This window comes from Hippocampus comes, unplaced genomic scaffold (genome assembly GCF_001891065.2).
Source record: "Hippocampus comes isolate QL1 unplaced genomic scaffold, H_comes_QL1_v1.1 scaffold154, whole genome shotgun sequence".
In the NCBI taxonomy this organism is placed as follows: domain Eukaryota; kingdom Metazoa; phylum Chordata; class Actinopteri; order Syngnathiformes; family Syngnathidae; genus Hippocampus; species Hippocampus comes.
In genome coordinates, this window is record NW_017806278.1 from 404,328 (window position 1) to 422,723 (window position 18,396).

The 18,396-nt window shown below is 44.8% G+C and overlaps 3 protein-coding genes across 4 annotated transcripts; all 3 read right to left on the reverse strand.

Annotated features, from left to right (window-relative positions):
• Positions 1-342: 342 nt before the first annotated feature.
• rars2 (arginyl-tRNA synthetase 2, mitochondrial) lies at positions 343-6,395 on the reverse strand. Its single transcript, XM_019857899.1, has 20 exons — positions 6,188-6,395; positions 5,977-6,050; positions 5,781-5,883; positions 5,492-5,575; positions 5,290-5,390; positions 5,168-5,223; positions 5,003-5,086; positions 4,817-4,893; positions 4,305-4,463; positions 4,133-4,239; positions 3,857-3,949; positions 3,558-3,618; positions 2,881-2,957; positions 2,397-2,521; positions 2,172-2,239; positions 1,985-2,094; positions 1,630-1,725; positions 1,476-1,550; positions 1,333-1,396; positions 343-1,054 (listed from the first exon to the last, which is right to left on the reverse strand). The coding sequence occupies exons 1-20, from the start codon at positions 6,221-6,223 to the stop codon at positions 968-970; spliced, it is 1,737 nt and encodes a 578-aa protein (XP_019713458.1). The 5' UTR covers positions 6,224-6,395; the 3' UTR covers positions 343-967.
• A 713-nt stretch (positions 6,396-7,108) lies between these two features.
• On the reverse strand, positions 7,109-9,241 carry LOC109508063 (akirin-2-like). Its single transcript, XM_019857891.1, has 5 exons — positions 8,734-9,241; positions 8,368-8,499; positions 7,858-8,007; positions 7,685-7,756; positions 7,109-7,418 (listed from the first exon to the last, which is right to left on the reverse strand). Exons 1-5 carry the CDS (start codon positions 8,903-8,905, stop codon positions 7,408-7,410), a joined length of 537 nt encoding a protein of 178 aa, XP_019713450.1. The 5' UTR covers positions 8,906-9,241; the 3' UTR covers positions 7,109-7,407.
• Positions 9,242-9,926: 685 nt separating this feature from the next.
• On the reverse strand, positions 9,927-14,870 carry LOC109508062 (cannabinoid receptor type 1A). 2 transcript variants are annotated; one of them, XM_019857890.1, is made up of 2 exons: positions 14,449-14,870; positions 9,927-13,452 (listed from the first exon to the last, which is right to left on the reverse strand). In XM_019857890.1, exon 2 carries the CDS (start codon positions 13,410-13,412, stop codon positions 12,009-12,011), a length of 1,404 nt encoding a protein of 467 aa, XP_019713449.1. In that variant the 5' UTR covers positions 13,413-13,452; positions 14,449-14,870; the 3' UTR covers positions 9,927-12,008. The 2 variants fall into 2 exon arrangements, with proteins under 2 accessions (XP_019713449.1, XP_019713448.1); XM_019857889.1 differs by having other exon boundaries at positions 14,444-14,870.
• Positions 14,871-18,396: the final 3,526 nt, after the last annotated feature.

Below are 18,396 nucleotides of genomic sequence, written 5' to 3' on the forward strand. Positions count from 1 at the left end.
TTGGGCTCATTTCGGAATTTCCCACCCACGCCAAGTATGCTTCAGTATTTGTGAGAACTGTTGGGAAGCACAATACATGCACAGTCCATTTAACTGAACTTGCTGCTGCGGTGGTTTCTTCCGCAGCGACCACGTTCATCTCCGGAGCCGCCCTGGTGTGCCTGTCCATCTATCTGTATGGCCTTCCAAAGCACGAGGCGTCCACCGTCAGCCGGGAACTTGCAAACGCAGGGTCCAAGCAGAATCTGGTTACTGTGTGAGCCTGCCGACTCACTCAAGAGACAATTTGGAGGAGCAGGAGGAGTAAACCTGCCACTCACCTTCCCCAGTCAACATTGACTCTTTTTTTTTTTTTTTTAATGTAATCATTCTTTAAGAATTCAATGCTGCGTGTGGGTTTTGTCTCCACCAAGTCTAAATGAAGTACTGCAGCACCACTTACTTCCAGGAGGCAAAGTGATTTTCTTTTTTTTTTTTTTTCCTTTGTTCCATTAAGACTGAAATCTTGTGTAGATTGAATTCAAAGTGAGATTCTGAACATTTGTTCACATGTCAAAGCTTGCACTGTTAGAAAAAAGACGAGAAGGACCAACAATTGCACTTGTCATCTGATTTCGACGGGACTTTTTCCAACCCGGGCGCCGTACACAGATTATGAATGTACAGAATTGTTTTTCATACTTGAAATGACAAGAACACATTACAGTACCCAGTTGGAGGTGTCTTTATATCTATTTGGTATCAATGCCAATGTACACATTTGCAACAAAACCAAAGCTGCCAGTTGGCAATCTGACCGTTGAGAGGAAATTTGTTTTGTTCTTTGTTACACTCTTCATGTCCCTGCCAAACGGGTCAAACCGGTCTAAAGAGTGAAAACTGGCTGCTGTTTCAGTTTCTCAATTTAAAAAAAGAAAAAAAGAACTTTTTTAAAAATAATAATTGAAATCATGATTACATTAAATATTTACATTTTGTCAACAGGCATGATGCCCAGAATTCTCATCCCGTTGGCCAGGACCGAGCAGGTCCCGCAGAAAAGTCTCTTCCTTGCCTGTGAACAGTCACAAAGTCCAAAGATATGACATCATACTTCTGCCTTTGTAGAAATGTACTTATTGAATTGTAAATGTTAATTTTCAGACAAATCAAATGCATTGTAATTGTCCTCTGGATCTCTTGTCACCAATCGCTAGAGAATTTTAACACCAGGGATCAGCAAGCTTTAATAACCCGCGAACCACTTTGGTTCAAGTGGAAGACGACCTGCTACATCCGCACATACTTCCGAAATTTGTATTATATGTATTTTATTTCTTTATTTTTTTTTACCTGAGCAACTTGCTGAGGGCTCCCTTTGACCAGCAGCTCTCGATGCGCCAAGGCAGCCAGGTGGCTGCAAGAGAAGCAAGTACGCCTTCTTTGAGAATCCCATCGGTCTCCGAACCGCCGGAAAGTGCATCCTTGTTCCTTACCACAGCTTCAGCAGGAAGTTTAGCAGATGTTTGGGTTGCAGATCCTGCGCCGACTGGTACAACACCTCGTCGTAGCTGCGGGGAGACCCAAAGTGTCGTCTTTACCGGCAAACACGGAAAAAATAAGGACAGCAAAAGGTCTTGTTGAACTTACCGCAGGAGATGCTGAAGAATGGAGACGCCCGACTGCTCGCTGAGGAAGGACGGATCGAATGTAGAAGCGTCGACGTGGTCATTCCTCTCTATTAAACTGTACAAAGAGGTACATGTGAGGCTTTTACGTCCGGTAGTTAGTTACTCGGTCCACATTTCTCAACTGCTTGAAAGGATTCACGTAGGTTCTGGAGAAACATTTTCCACATCGCAACAACGACACACTGGGCACAGTAAAATTGCAAAATTTGAGATTTTACATAATTAACAGACTTGACATAACTCGGTGAGTGCTGCCGTTTTGGTTGGCAAGCAAACTTCAAATGGACTCAACTCATTCACGTCTGTTAACACACCTGCAGAGGCGCGCGTGGGTGTACTGGAGGAAAACGCCCGTGTCGCCCTCCGCCTGCAGCATCTTGTCCCAGTCAAACTTGTAGTCCCCTTGCAGCGCGCCTTTGAAATCCTAAACACATTTTTATAAATCTCAAAGTCATTTTGAAAATAAAACCCACCAGAGTGAAAGCTCGACATGTCGTTCACCTGGACTATTAATGCACTGATTCCCACTTTCTGGGCCGTGTCCTCTGGATCGTCCGTTTCCTTGGTCACTGCAAGAAATGGATGAGGACGTCATCAGGAAAATGTTCCAATGTCATCTCATAAGACTTGACAGATTTAAAAAAAAAAAAAAAAAAAGATGCAACCCAGAGAGGAGATATGAAAAGTAAAGTACATGCAGATGAGTGAAGGCGAGGCGGTTTGTACTTTTTGACTGGCTCATGTTGCGCAACATCCTCGCACGAGCCTCGTCCAGAACGTCCTCTAAGAAGACCACCTCTCCGGTCCGGGTCTTCATGCCCTTGACTAGGCCGAAGGGCACATGATGACACCTGCGCAAATGCTTGGCATCAGACTGCCCTTCGTGTCGTGCTTTGTTTTCTTTCACTGGATAGTGCAGCGAAACCCAGCAGGATCTAAATGCTAAAGTTATATTCAATTTGTCTCTGTGACGTTATGGGACTGGGACTGTGCATGGTCCTCCTTGATTTTGAAGAACTCGAGGGCTAGAGTCAGCTCAAAAATCACAAATATTAGATCGTTGTTTTGGTGTCAGGCACTAGATTTAAGTACCAATTTGGGACTCTGTCGTAAACTGAGGACCCCACCACCTCCCTCGTGGGTATTGCAGCTCTGCACTCTACTGATAAGAACTATGATAGTTTACAAGGTCAGGTGGAGTTTCGTCTACCTGTCAGCCCAGGAATGCCCCATCGCTTGCAGGATCTGGAACAACTGCTGGAAGTGATGTGTTTGACTTTTATCTGTCTTCAGAAATGACAAACAACTGCTGTAAGAGGAAACACAATGTGAACATGATGACTGGCATTTGCGCACGACGCCCTTTGAAAAAACATTGACTGGCTGCTGTTGCACAAGGGCGCTGTTTGCAAGAGGGCTAATACAAACATCGACATTTGCGTTTGACAGGCATCGGTGAGCAAGCAGAAAAGACCTCTGCCGAGGACCTTAAACGAATGACAGTTTAATCATCGGCGTCTGCTGAAGAGCTCGCCTAACGCCTCGAATCAAACACAATCCAAAACATGTTGCTGGTTGAGTTTCCGAAATGTTCTCTTTTGAAAAAACATTATCGCTTCGGAAATAAAGCGAATCCATTTGTTATTGGCTCTGGCCATACCCATACAGTGACTGCAAAATAGTGCGACTCTTGTAGCATCTACATACATGCATGTTCCTTTAAGAGGCGGGGCCTGGTGGGGTGGCAGATGACTTTGAGCTATGGTATTTGTTTTAGCCTTAACATAGAGTGCATCTCAATTTTAAGAGCCAATATATCAACCAATTAATTAGATGCGGCCTAATTAGCAGTGTAATTAGCAATGGCAAAAAATAATATGTTCTCACCACATAAATCATCTCATCAAAATGGTACTTTTCTTTCCGGTCGATGGCCGCTGCAATGTCCCTGAAAGAAAAACAAATCAAAGGACTCCTACAACGGCCCTGTCATGAACCTAAAAGCGACAGAGAGTCAAATGCAATTCCAACGATGAAACCACAAATTCACCCGTGAGCCGCCCACCAGGCGCTCTTTCAAGTACCACTTTTAAACAACAAGTGTCACGTTTCCGAGACGTGGGGAATTGTCGGTTTCGCCGGGGGCTGCGGGTTCTACGCTTGGATTTGTTCCGAACGGCAGCAACCTGGTGATGTAGAGACTTGTGCCATCGCTGCGAAGGACAGTGCACACGTTGCTCTGGTCTCCGGCCGAGAGATCCACAACGCCAGTCCCCTGCCTGGAAAACACAAAAACGTTTTTTTGCCGCGATTCTAATGCCACTCGCCGAGTGTATTTTTCACTCTGCATAACTGAAAGGTTGCATAAAAAAAGTGGGTCTTGTTTACTAATTTTAAGCATGTAGGCAAACGGAATATGAATTTCAGCTGTCAAAAGGCACGAAGTGAAGGCATATGAATACTCAGTGGTCTTTAAGAGGCCTCGCTTCCGCAGCCGCCGCACCACCTCCTGGACTCGCTCCTGGTGAAAGGACTCCCCCGAGTAGACATCAAAGTGGACCCCTAAGCGCTGACGGTCCAAAAGACATCAAGATGAAGTTGATGTTGGGACTACACGACAGAGCGGCGTCGCACCTCGTAAACGCGCCCATACTCGCTCACGGTGATGTCCCGGAACTGTTGCCATAGCGACGTGGCGCCACTCTCCTTCTGCTCCAGCTGTCGAAAGAAGTCCCGGGCCGCCAGCACCGTGTCCTCGTTGTGCTCAGCTGCCTTGTTGACCTTTACGTATACCTGAAAAATTGGAGGAGTCATGACACTGACGGCTTTGTGTTCTGCAAAACGCTAAAGATACAATGGGTTAGTTAACCGATTACCGGTGTGCGCCTCTTGGGAGACAATTACTCATTTATATAATAGAGGTGTTGCTGGATCCTGGGGTCAATTTTAGAAATCGAGTCTTTGCCGGCAATGGGACTTGAACCCACGCCACTGAAAAGAATGGAGCCGAAATCCGGCGCCTTCGGCCACACTTGAAAACATGAATTCAAATCTTTCAAGACTTGAATTCCATTGGAAATGAAATTTAAGGCCAATATCAGAACATTCCCGTGTCGTCCAACATGCACTGAACATGCAGTTTTCACCTCAAATAAATGCTGTAAAGGGTTTTCTTTCAATTGCTCCTGGCTGCCAAACTGACTGAAACCAGCTCCCAGCAAACCTGAAGGCAAAAAGTTGAAGGAAAAATGGACGGAAGGATGTTATTAAACCAGCAAGTGTGTGTGTTCATCCCTTTGAATTCTTTCTTTCCCCCCACCAAAATCGCTCACCAAACTGCATTCCCCAGTCCCCAAGGTAGTTCATTCGAATAACTTTGTTCCCAAGGGACTCCTTCAAGTTGGCAATGAAGTTTCCTGCGGAAAGAGTCCATGCTATCCTCGTCTGATGTTTCAACAGTATTGTTTTGGTGTTTCATATGACTACCAAAAACTCACCAACAATTGTCGATCGTAAGTGTCCCGCGTGGAACTTTTTGGCAATGTTTGGAGAGCTGCAACATATAAATGTATCGTTGTTGACAAACAAGACCTTGCTTGTGTTGTATTGTAATACATACCTGTACTCTACCAATGTTGTTCCTTTCTTCAGAGAATCAAACAGTTCACTGTGAAGCACGATTTTGTCACGGTGCCCCGTTGCAAACGGTTCCAATACTTTCTGTAATAGAAAAGAACAGCGGCTACAGGTCAGGAAGAGGAGACACACACACACCCACACCCACACACACAACAAGATTGGTCAATAATAATTTTACAAACCTGGGCAAGGAGTTTGCGATTGATTTTGAAGTTGATTACAGCACTTCCTGCTGCTATATCCTCCACTACATTGTCCCGCTTTAGCTGAAAAATAATCCTGGATGATTTAGCATTTACAACAAAGTTCAGTCAAATCCACTGGATCAGGAAAATTCACACATTGACTTGCTTCCATTTTGTCCTCATTAATGTCTGAGCACCCAGGAGAGGGGGGAAAAAAAGACAACGAGGAAAAATAATACTGGCTGGGCTATGATTTATTTATTTTTGTCTCTCTGCTCAATCCTACCTGATTGGCTAAGTGTTCTGTTTGCGCCTGGATGTCTCCACTAGCTGGTAGGACCCCATTACTTCTTAAAATGCTTATTGACAGCCTCAAGTCAGCAGTCTGCCTGAGGAGTAAAGTTACACAAAGGTTTAGAAAATGTGTTAAAAGCTCTACCTGTGACATAAAGAGCGTGAAGGATAAAAACAAGATGCTTAACTGTTTCTTAAATATTGGGACAGCTGAAAGAGCAGGTATGAAAACGTCCTCAGGCTGCTGCAGCGTCTTGCCCAGCTACACAAAAGTACAAATAACAACAACAAAAAACAAGATTAATTTGGTTAAAGAAAGCAATTACAGTTGACCGCGTCTTGACCCGGAAGGGACTCTCATGCTTCCAAGTTAGCCTACCAGTGACCTCTTCTCATTACCTTCGCTGCTATTGTTCGCCCGAAAAAAGAAGCCATATTCCTGGAGTCCAAACAATGCCGAATTCAAAAATCAGATGGATAAATATGGATACATACATATAAATATATACTAAAACAATTTAACTTAAATGTCCATTAATGCCTGCACGTGAGTAACAAACGGGAGGATCGACTATACTTCCTGTTTAGGTAAACCTTTTCCGGTATCTTGTCTAATCAGAGTCCGTGTTTGTGTGACGTCATCAACTCGATGATCACAATTGGCAGAAGTCAAAACCCTTTTTTGTATTTATTCAAGAACTGGGTGTACATTCACGTATTTTAATCTGGTGCTGGAGACAAGCAATCTTCCAAAAATTTAAACAGTGTTCCCGTTTTCATGTTTAATTTCAATTTATGTGCCCAAGTCAAATTTTTGACTTACTTTCACAGTACCCCAAGAAAATATGATGGTGCTTGTGGAAAAAAAATCATGTTTTCTGCGGTTTTTATTTTTCCAAAAATGTGCAGGACTGGGGCAAAGTACCGTCTTACCAATAACTGCTGTTGTCGTAAATAACTGCCTTTGCGCAATATTGTCATCAAATGCATTATTCGTCTGCAAAATATACATTAAAACCAGGTCATCAAATGTGTCAGTCAAAACAGTTTATTAGTTTTCCTGATCGTAAGCCTCCCTTTACAACAGGAAAAATGTTTCGGTGTAATGAAAAGTGGAAGAGAAAAGCAAGGTAAAAATACAGTATATACCGATCTAGATGCAATAAATGCCTGTATATGGTGGAAAACAAAAATCTATTTCTGAGTCATTGAAGACTCCTTTTGATAACATTTAAACCCATTTTCAACATGTACAAAAAAAATTTACAATGGTAAAATAAGAAAAATTGAATTGAATTGAATACAACTTTATTGTCAAATGGATAGCAGAATTAAATTAAAATAGCCAGAGAGCGTTATGGTGTCAGTCGTCCTTGAGTATGTGAAGGCATCCAGAGAAGAAAGCCAAGGAAACATTGCGAGGCCACTGGTGGATGTCACAGAGGGTCTTCGGACGATTCAATGGCAGGGAGTCCTCCTAAATTCCAGCAGCAACAACAAAAAGGATGATAACCGCAGACTAGTCCATCTGGTCCACTGGGAGGAAATATGGCACAGCTGGGAGAAAGTCCAAGTCGACCACTGAGGTTCCAGTAGATTGTATTATTCTTCATGTTGACTCAAGAAACATCTGGAGAGGGGGGACAACACCAGAGGACATTTTATTTGGGTAAAAGGATGTTACAAAAGCTACAAACTCCTGAAACTACCAATCAATTGTAATACCAGGGTTCTATCAACACTGGATTAGCCTGATTAAACCTTTACAAAAGTGGTCCACCATCAGTGGACCGTGACTCAATACCAGATGTCACATGAATGTAATTTTATAGAGAAACGTTTGGGGGAGGACCCCCCCCCCTAAAAAAATAAAATAAAATAAACAATCAAACTCACAGCTAGCAGGCTGTTCTCCAAACCTCCGCATGAGCTGATCATGCGTGAACTTCACAAAGGCATCGTACTGCTCTGTTGAATGTGGGGAAAATTTAAATAATTGTGTTAGCATGACTCTCATCGTCGGGAAACAAACAACGCCTTTTTTTTTTTGGTTTCTTTGTTCATCATACCTGCTAACTTCGTGGTCAGAATCTCATCATACTCTTCCCGGATTTTATCCTCGCGCTCCCTTAGTAGTCTTTCACAGATCATCCCGACCTGTCGGAGGGAAAATAAGGGCTGCTCCTTCCTGGTGGGGGAAGAGGCGCCTGAGCATGAACCTGTCCAGGGAAGAAATCTCACAGAGTTACCGGTAATACAAAAATAATGGATCCTAATTGTATGGCTGCTGACTCCTAAATTATGAACAAATAGATTCTGTTGTCCATTTTCTTATCGGCAGGATCTTTTATACATAGAAATTAAAGCGTACTGACTGATGCAGGGGTTGTTTATTTTCCCCCTCAAAGTGCAGCCTTTCAATTTGAAAATTGCATTCTACTACATTGTGATGTTAATTGGAATTTGGATGATTGTTGTGCCCTATATCAGCGTTGTTCTGTGGTAATTGCTTGACAAATTGGGGTACTTGGATGCAGTGTAAATCCAGCCTCAGTGTAGTGATCAAACTAAAATGTTACCTGATAGGGACGATCCACTGGGGATATTGTGAAGCTCCAGAGCAGCGGAGCCGTCTACTTGCTGGAAATAAGTGTCCAGGTTTCGTCGTTTGAGCCGCTTATACTCCTGTTTGATGTTGTGCAGGATTTGCTCTGTGACGGAAACGCAAATACGAATCACTGTCAGTCAACACGCACCCAAAAAAAAAACCCAACAACAACAACAACAAAATCCAGCATTGTCAATGTGACTGAAAATTTTGGTCAGTCATTCCAGCATACCACAGCAACAAGTTAATTCGAGCCTACGCCTCGCCGGTCCCCGTTTTCAATAGTAAACGTCCCACAACTTCAAATAAAACGCTGAGAAATGTATGAATCGTCGACCTGTGGTGAGTCTGGACGACAATTGTCCGAAAGGCGAAGGCTCCAGGCGGAGGTACTTCTGCGGCGACGAAACGGGAGAACGGATTGGGGAATACCTCCTCCTCTTGGGGGAAGCCTGGTTCATTAAAGGGTCAAAATCCAGAGTCCTCTTCAGAGTAGCTCCACAAGCCATCGCGCTGGCTCCAAAATCTCAACTGGACAACACGAAGCTCGAGTATTTCCGTTATGTGGCGAGACGTTGCTGCTAGCTCTCGGTACCCGGCTACTGAGTGCAGTAGCAATTCCGCGGTGTGTCAAATAAATGCCACTTTCTCGTCTCACGCTACTTTCCGTTAACCGATGGCACTGAATTTCGATCAACAAACGTGTTTTGAACCAAAGCGGATACAACGATACGTCGACGCGACGACGTATCGTCAGATGAAAGTAGATTTTTCTACGCTCTACGGGGTGAACACAGCGATTCAACGGTCGGCTGGCTTTGGTCCGTTCGTTTTCACTGTTGTGCGCATGCGCGAGAAAGCGTTCAAATACCGGTAGTTGTAGTTTTTAATCACCCATGACGTTTTGCTAATTTGAATACTACATTTCCCAGCAATCCCGTTGAACTACGCCCCCCAAATCCTGTAGTTATTTGACCAACAAACCCCACCGGGCGAAGTTACTGAACGATTTCGACATGTTCAATACTTATGAAACAAAAATAAATGCAATATGACAACACTGGCCAAAAGTAATTAGTGCTACAAAAACTGCATAGAGCAACGTGCGGAGAGTTTTTTTTTTTTTTTTTAGGAAGGCTGAGTAAAAATACAAAAAATATCCACTGGGCGGCGCTAAAACATTGTATATTGTGTGATTGGATTGAGCTAAATGGAGAGAGATGATTTTCAATCCATCTCTCCCTCATCCATTTTTTTTTCCCTTATATTAAGGGCTGTGGGTAAGCTCGAGCTCAGCCGCACCCTGAACTGGTCATTAGAAGGTCATATTTACAGACAAATAACCGTTCATACTTCCATTTATACTTCAGGACAATGAAAGCCATACTTGGAGAAGACCCACCACATGCACAAAGGGAGAACTTGAGAAGTCGACACAGGAGGGCAGGAGTCTAGATTCAAACCCGAGACCCGAGCCAAATGTGCAGCACTGATGTTCATCACCTGAAATTATCAAATAGTTTCAAGACAAACGTGACAATCAGCTGCGACTTTATTGAAACAGTAATATTAGAAACACTTGAGCGATTGTGACTTCTTTTTTTTTTTGTTGTTGTTATTTTGAGGATTCCTCATGTTCCCACTTCTGCAAAGAAAGTCACTTGACTGTTGACATTTTTTACTATTCAAGAATACAAGAGGCAGCAGAAGCATTTACTGGCACAAGAGCTGTTATGGATAGCGTCACACCAATAGAAAAACTTAAGAACAATTGTGCTGTCAAATTCCTAGATTAAAAAGCACTACATTGTTTATTTGTGGAGGACAGGGGGGATCACTTTTTCTGAGATTCTTTTGTAAGTGTGAACACTCCCCTCATCTCTTTCGTATTTGTACACCTAAAATGAACAGCAGACGATATTTCCATGACACTAAGAGTACTTCACAAAAGGCCAGTGCATGGGTGGCTTTTATGCAGCAAAACAAAAATGAACCTACAATCTGCTGCAACAGTAGCACTGGATACAACTCACTGTAATGATTCATTAAAGGCTTTGGGTTGGAACTATATCACCAAGTCACGAGGTATCACATACATACAATCTAGTCAAAGTAGACACAGGATGAACGCAACTCACACGGTTGTGACCAGCACACTGTGTTCGAGCTCATTTTTGATGTTTGAAATCTTTGTCCTTAAGATGGACTGAAAAGCTGAGCATTAGGATTTGAACTAGGGATGGGCATTATCTAATAATTCAATTGATCGGCGATTGTCAATCAAGGTGGCAATCAGGCAGCAACCCGCAGAGGCGCTGTCGATTCAGTCTCAAGTAGTTTGCGGTAGAAGAAGAATAGGTTACCTTTGGGAAGTTGAACTGTAGTACATTGACGCAATTATTCCTTCTTAATATGAGGCTGGTAGGGAAATAGGAGTTCAGAACATTCAAAGATTCTTGGATGCAATCAAAAGATATACATTAGAAAAAAAATTTCAATTAGGCCTCTTGTAAAAATGCCCATCCTAACTGCAACACAATTTTTGCATTATAACACTGTACACTTGATGATTGTGGTACTCTACACTCTTTAACGGCTAGCAAGTAAACACATGGGTACAATTATACAACAGTGATCACCACCATTTGTTAAAAAAAACAAAAAAAAAAACGTTTTTACCACATATCAAAAAACAAACAAACAAAAAACTGCATTTATTTTGTGTTTCTCGGTTCACAAGCGCTGTTGTTTTTCCGCATTGCACGACTCACCACTCGTTTACATTTCACACGCTCGCCACTCACTGAGTGTTGTCAGAAGTATAAAAAGTGACCTGTTCTAATTATAAGAGAAAATGTCTGGTCACGAAAGCCTGTGAGAAAGTCAAGGCGAGAGAGAGAGCGAGAGAGAGAGACAGGAGACGGAAAGAGAGAGAAGGTTTCTTGTTATTCATGGTGCAAATGGCACACAGTAAGACGTGTGGAATTGAAAATGTCAGTAGCCCCTTGTTCCCAACGTGACGATACATTGTTTTTGAAAACCTGAAGTCACGGTACAAAAATATAAAATGCATTCACTAATTGGACTATCATGAAAGTCAACTGAAGAATTCCTTCCAGTCAGTTAATGCGACCTTGTAATACCATTTGGCACTTGGGCACACGTTGTGCTCACACGCTAGCAATGGAGCAGGTAGATGTGAATTTTTTTGGAGGGTGGGGGGGCAGAATCATTTAGTTGATAAGGAGATGAATGGAGCACGAAACTTGGTATGAACATACTCTGTAAATCAGTGCTTTCAAACCTTTTTTCAGCCAAGGTAAATTTTGGCGGCCATCTTGGAAAAAGGCCAGAACTACTCTCCCATTTAAAGTTAGTAATAGTCAAGCAAACAGGTGGCTCACACTTTTTATTTTTAAAGGCAACCCTGCCAAATTTCATGCTCGTGTCATAAAACGAAGGATTGTTTGGCTTATCTGCTCCACGACAACGTAAGCTGACTAAATTGTCTTTTTTTTTCTCCCCCCCCCCCCACCACCCCAAATCTGCTTCATTACGTTGAATGACAAGAAACGTGACATGTACCGACTTTCCTCCAGCCCGGACAGCCAATTACACGGCTTCCGCCGAAGTCTCCGTGGACACCGACATTGTTACTTTGGCTATTTTCACAGTGGTCTTCACGCAGCTCTCGGCGGCCCTGTTGGCCGAGATGTTGGCGTTGCGGTTCTGGCAGTCCGACTCGAGGCTGTTGTCCAGCTGCTGGCCGCTGCCGCGGCAGGCGTGGCACGAGCTGAGGAAGGCGTGCCTCAGGTCCTTGCTCCTCAGCGCGTAGATGATAGGGTTGACGGTGGAGTTGAGGAGGCAGAGCATGCTGCAGAACGCAAACACAGTCTTGATGTCGTCGTCCATCCTCCAGAAGAGGTCGTAGACCATGATGGCCAGCACGGGACCCCAGCAGATGACCAGCACCGCCAGGATGAGCACCAGAGTCTTGGCCAGGCGGATGTCCATGCGGGCCTGCTCGGGGCGCGTGGTCTGAACCTTGGTGCCGTCCGCCGAGTACACCACCAGGCTCTTCTGCGAGGTGCGGCTCAGCATGCGCACGGCGTGGTGGTGCGCTTTCCACAGGATGTAGATGTAGGCGTAGATGATGAAAAGAACCAGCACGCTGGTCACCCCGATCCAGAAGAGCAGGTAGTTCTCGTCGATGAGGGGGAATATGTCGGAGCACACGGACTTGAGGCGCTTACAGTTCCAGCCCAGCAGAGGTAGCACGGCAATGACGATGGAGATGGTCCACATCATGCAAAAGGCGATGACCGCTTTGGTCCGGGTCACGATGCGCCTGTAGGCCAACGGGCGGTGGATGGAGATGTAGCGGTCGATGGCGGTGAGGAAGAGGCTGCCGACGGAGGCGGTGAACGACGCCGTCACCCCGCCCAGCTTGAAGAGGAACACGTTGGGGCTGTCCTTGCGGTGGAACACGTGAAAGTCCAAGAAGCTGTAGACGAAGATGACGCTGCCCAGCAGGTCGGCAACGGCCAGGCTGCCGATGAAGTGGTAGGAGGGCCTGCAGCGGAGGGTGCGCGACTGCAGGATCACGCAGAGCACCACCAGGTTCTCCAGGACGGTGAAGGTCCCCAGCGTGAGCGACATAACCGCCACGGCCAGCTGCTGACTGGGCGTCAGAATCATGAAGCACTCCATGTCCATGAAGTTCTCCCCGCATTGTATGTTACTGCCCTCGTCCGGGAAGGCGCTGCGGTTGGACAGGAGCTCTGTGGCATTGGTGGGGTAGAATCCCCTCAGGATCAGCTCCTCGTCAGGGGGGATCTTGTCGGGGAAGGCGTTACTGCGGAAGGAGGACAAGGGCTTCTGCAGGGAGAAGACGCCCTTGAAGTCCACTTGGCTGACGGGCTCGTCGTAGTTGGCGTCGTTTGAGCCCAGGTACTGTAAACCAGAGGTGATAGTCCGGAAGGTGGTGTCGGCCACAGCATCCAGCACGGACTGCATGTTGCTGTGAGAGAGGAGAGGACTGCAAGCTTACACCAACCTGCAAACGGACGACATGCGTCTCAGACATGGTTGCCGGAAAGCACTTTCATCAAGCGCTAGGTACACCTGCGCAATCCATTTTTTTTCATTCTAATTGTCATCATTAGGGTGGAGCATGTCCCAAATGACGAGCATACCGTACCAAGTTTTTTAGGACCTAGGTGGGGTGCAACCGGTGGCCCGCGGGCCACATGCGGCCCGTGACCACACTCTGACTGGCCCCTTAATTAAATCCAACTATCTGTTTACAGAATTTTGCCCTACACCCGGCAAGGCTTGTGTGGTCTGACATGGGCCGCACAGTGGCACCGATGAGGTGCATTTTGCAATGGTGGTGGTGGTGGGGGGGGGGGGGCTGCAGCAGTGCATTAACAATGGGGGGGCTGCAGCAGTGCATCTGAGACCCAATAAACATGAATACAGCACTACCAGTCCAATTTAAATTAGTCCATAGTTACTGCTTGTTAAAAAAAAAACAAAAAAACAATTTGATTCATGAGAATTTTTTGAGGGACCAAAAATGTGCAAAAAAAACAGGATTTTTGCACAGGTACGGTATACATTGTTTTTGCCAGTAGGTGTATTTATTGTCGTGGGGCTGCAGCATTACTTTGGAGTCGCAACACATTTAAATGCATTCACCGAGTTCACACTTTTTTTTTGTGAAGTTTTTTTTTTTTTAATCTTATTTGACAAATGATGAGCATCTTTTTTTCCCATGGGTCTACATTTCATACAAGACATAATGAATAAATATTTCAGTCAGACGTAAAAACGTATGAAAATTTCATGTATTCCATATGCCGGTGCAATATAAAATAACAGAATGCACAATGGCACTTAATGATTCCATCTGCATAGTTAGTTCAGAAACGATGGTCATGTACTTCAATGCAGAAAAGCGCACCAATTGCATTAGAATGCCCGAAACAAGTGTAAATGAGATGAGGAAAAAGCCCCAAAAAAGATGACAATTGATTGTGCTTTACCTTACATAATTCCTTCCAGCGCACAGATCCGCCCTTTATCTTTTGCGCGTTAATCCAAGCCAGAAGCGCAACATCCAGCCTCCTCTCAGCTTTCAGAAAAAAAAGAGACCAAAAAAAAAAACAAACAAACTGTGTGATTTAATACAAATGAAGCTTGGTTGCCATTTTTTTCACGCAAATTCTCCAGACAAATTGCTAGTTTTTGTGCGCGCGCGGAAGTGTTTCTCCTGTCGGGAGGATGCGAGTGCGGCTCCTCCAGACGCTCTGTGCTCTCCACACTCCTCACACTTTTTATAAGGCGTCGCTCCCTCAAAGCCGCGTCACGTGCCTGCATCCACTTTTCCAGCTGGCCGCCGGCCCCGCGGTGTGCACGATCAGTCGGCGCGCAAGCACAGAAATCTCATTTCAATTCCCAGTGCTCCTTTCCTTCAATGCCGACCACCGAGCTCAGACAAAGAAGCATCAAATACAACAACAACAAAATAAGATTAAGATGCCTCTGCGACTGTGACAGCAATTTGGGAGGGGGGGGGAGAAAAGATGACAAAAGCACTCTGCTGTTGACGAGGATGTCTACATTTTTTTTTTGCACCATGGACCATTTTTTTTCCACGTAGACATCGACTGTTTTAGAAAAAAAAAATGCCAGTCGTCATGATGTTAGATAAGTGAAAGAGGCTTTTTCCACACTGACTCAATCGAAATTCTCATGCGAGGCAAAAAGGGCCACGGCATCGTTCAGTGTTGAAATCGTGACTCTTTCTGACTCACACGCTTTCTTTCAACCCCACGTCTGATGTGCAAGTTCAGCACGCCGCGTTAACATTCTCATCCGTTTGACAGACAGCCACCGTCCCGGTGAGAACAATTTCCTCGCCACCCGAGTTACCGGTGATGTTTGTTGTCAGTCACACGCGGCGGAGCACATTGACAAGCATCGCGTCCCAATTCATTTGATTGTCATTTGTGCGTCGGAGGTTGCTGGCTGCTAATCCACGTGATAATATCTGGAATGACCTGCTCCAAGGTTGAACTGTAAACGGCAACAACAGCAAAACAGTGGTTAACTTTTTTTGTTTTTTATCCTCGTACGATTGTGGACAATGTTCGAAAATGTGATGTGTGAGATGCCGCACTTTTTTTTTTTGGTTAAAAAAAAAAAAGAATTAACAGCAAGTAGACAATGCACGGTCCGTGCAAACATCAATATATGACAGCTTGCTGACGAGGGTGGGCATGTGTGGCGGATGTTGCTACTTTATGAGCACGTGGTGGATCTTAACCGAGCAACACGATTCGCCTTGCAAGACGATTGCGTGCTGTTTCACAAATACGTTGTTGAAAGTCTGTGCAGTTTGCAGACCAGTAGATCTCACGACAGAGCGGACAGGTTAAGCTTGGCAATATCCACCGACACACACGCGCACACACACACACACACACACGCACGAGGATGAAAATGATGAAAAACAAGTATGAATATTTATTCTGCATCAGTCCACCGTTTCAGCTTCAGTGAAGAAAGACACAATGCAGTTTCGCAAACGTCATCAAACACATCGAGAGGTTTCTTGAGACGCCTTTGGTGTGAATTTTCGATTGCTTCTGTGTCTGAACTTTTTTGATACTTGTCGGATGTTTCACAGAGATTGAAAAATAAATGCAAATTGCCGTGCCCCGGAGGCATTTGCATCTGCTTAGATATGCAACAAAGCCACCTCCTGTCTGCATAAAAAGTTACGCTTAATAGAGTACCATTTGCATCCGTTTGGCCGCACGGTGCAGTTTGCGTGCCCCCCCACCCCAGCCCCCCGCCGAACGTTGTGACAGTTTCCACTGATTCGTTTGGCATGCTAACCTGTTAGTGAGCAATGAGCGGTGGCTCAGGCAAAAGCTTCGGGCCATCTGGCTTTCAGCTGTGCTACATAACATTTTGTCCTCCACTGACTCACTCTGGATGCATCTATCAGTGAGGGGAGAGAGAGGGAAAAAAAGCACAAACAATACAGTCAACTTGGAATATATAAAACTTGCCTGGCAATAAGGAATGTGTTCCAGCAGTGGAAGGTGAGGGCACTTATGCATGGAATGGAATCCTGAGGTGCAACAGGTTGATGCGTGACGTGTTAAGTGCTTCCTTCCGTGCCTCTGGTCTCACATTAACGTGATGCTGAATGAGGCCTGCAGGTCGTGGGGTTTTGCATCTTTCCTTTGGGTTTTTTTTTTAAGCCTCTTTGTAGTCACAGAGCACACCGTGACTCCTCGGGAGAAATAGGATCAGCACATACTGTTTTCGATCGCATTAATCTTTTACCCCTGTTGGTATTTGGCTGATCTGAAGATTAGGATGTTTTTTTTTTTCCTTAAATAGGCTAAAGTGACGATTAAGGTCTTCACGTGTCAAATGTGCCGGAAAATAGGTCACATGCACTTCATGAAAAAGCCAATTTCCCGCAGTACTTTCTCCTAATTGTGTGCTCGCTGCTGATGAGAACGACGCTGGCACACGTGAGTTTCGGAGAAGCACGCGACTTAAATGCGTCAAGCGTGCGTGTTCATCCGCATCCACCGGTTCATACTGCGATTGATGAACTTCTATTAGTGTCCGCGGCGGAGGGATTTAATTAGATCCAACCAGCCAATAAAGGCCTTCTGTGCACGGGTAGCTTCAATTGTTTATCGCAAGGTGACAGACGCTTCCACTTGCATATGTTTGAAACAAAGCATGAGCATATTGCGATTATGTATGATTGCCGTTCGTACACGCACGAGTCGCAGCTTACTGAGAGTGTATCGATTAAACAGGCCCGCATTTCGCGATGAGGAGGTCAGTTTGGGAGTAAATGGAGAGAAGATCATCATCGTTTCAAGTATTCATACATTTTTGGGGGGGGTGAACAGGTGACGATTTGCAACACTGAAAGTCATTGACACATCTCCAGTTTGGATGAGGTTTGGCATCTTGGGTGTTTGAAATCACCTGGGAGTGGGGAGGTCAGATGGGGTGGGGGGGGGGGGGGGGTGTTGGGTGCTAGAAGGCAACCCTCCTGCCAAGAGCGGGGCAGATGGCAAGGATGTCAGGGTATCGCGCATCCTATGTGAGGTGCAAGACCAGAATGGCCGACCTTGCGGCAAGGTCCCGGAAGTGCAAAAGGACGGACGGACGCTTCCATCTGGGCTGGAATTCATTTAGTCACATCTCTCACAATAGCGGCAAGGGAGACACAATGTTATAAGATGCTATAAAATTGTATAGTCAGCTGCCTTCTTATTTGAAAAACAAGCCCTCGGGTCAGCAACATCACAGGGAAACTACTTTTGTCCGACTGTGTGTCCGATGTGCTCTTTATGTGCCTTTTCTTGCACTTAATCTTCAAACGACAAGGTTGGAAATTGCGCTTGAAACACAAATGCTTCCTGATTTATTACTTTGAACTGTATAGTTGCTGCGCCAATGTACATCGTCACAATTGCTTTTTTTTCTTGAATATGTCTGCTTGGTCTTCTGTTGGGACGCAATCATTGGGACAAGCGCATGGAGAAAATAATAAGCAGAGGCCAGCCGCGCCCATGTGACAAAGGTTTGTCGGAATATGGCGCCGCGTGGGAGAACTGAAATCCTAAAATCTCATTTTAAAAACAGCAATTCGTCTTTAATATAGCGAATGTTTTGTTTTTCCTCTTTGATTTTCTCACGCCGCCTCTAGAACGAAACTATTATAAGGACAAACTACGACCTGACAGTTTACCCCAAAAACACCTGACAGATTGCAAAGGCAAAATATTTTCTACGTATGAAATTATTCACGCTTATTTCATTTCCATTATTTATTTCAGTCATTGATGTATATACATAGAAAAGAAAAGTTGACGTGCGCCTATGACTGATACATCTTACGCAGTTTAATTTTTAAAGGGACATACTCTGCAGGGCCTGTCCACTCAAGGGTGAA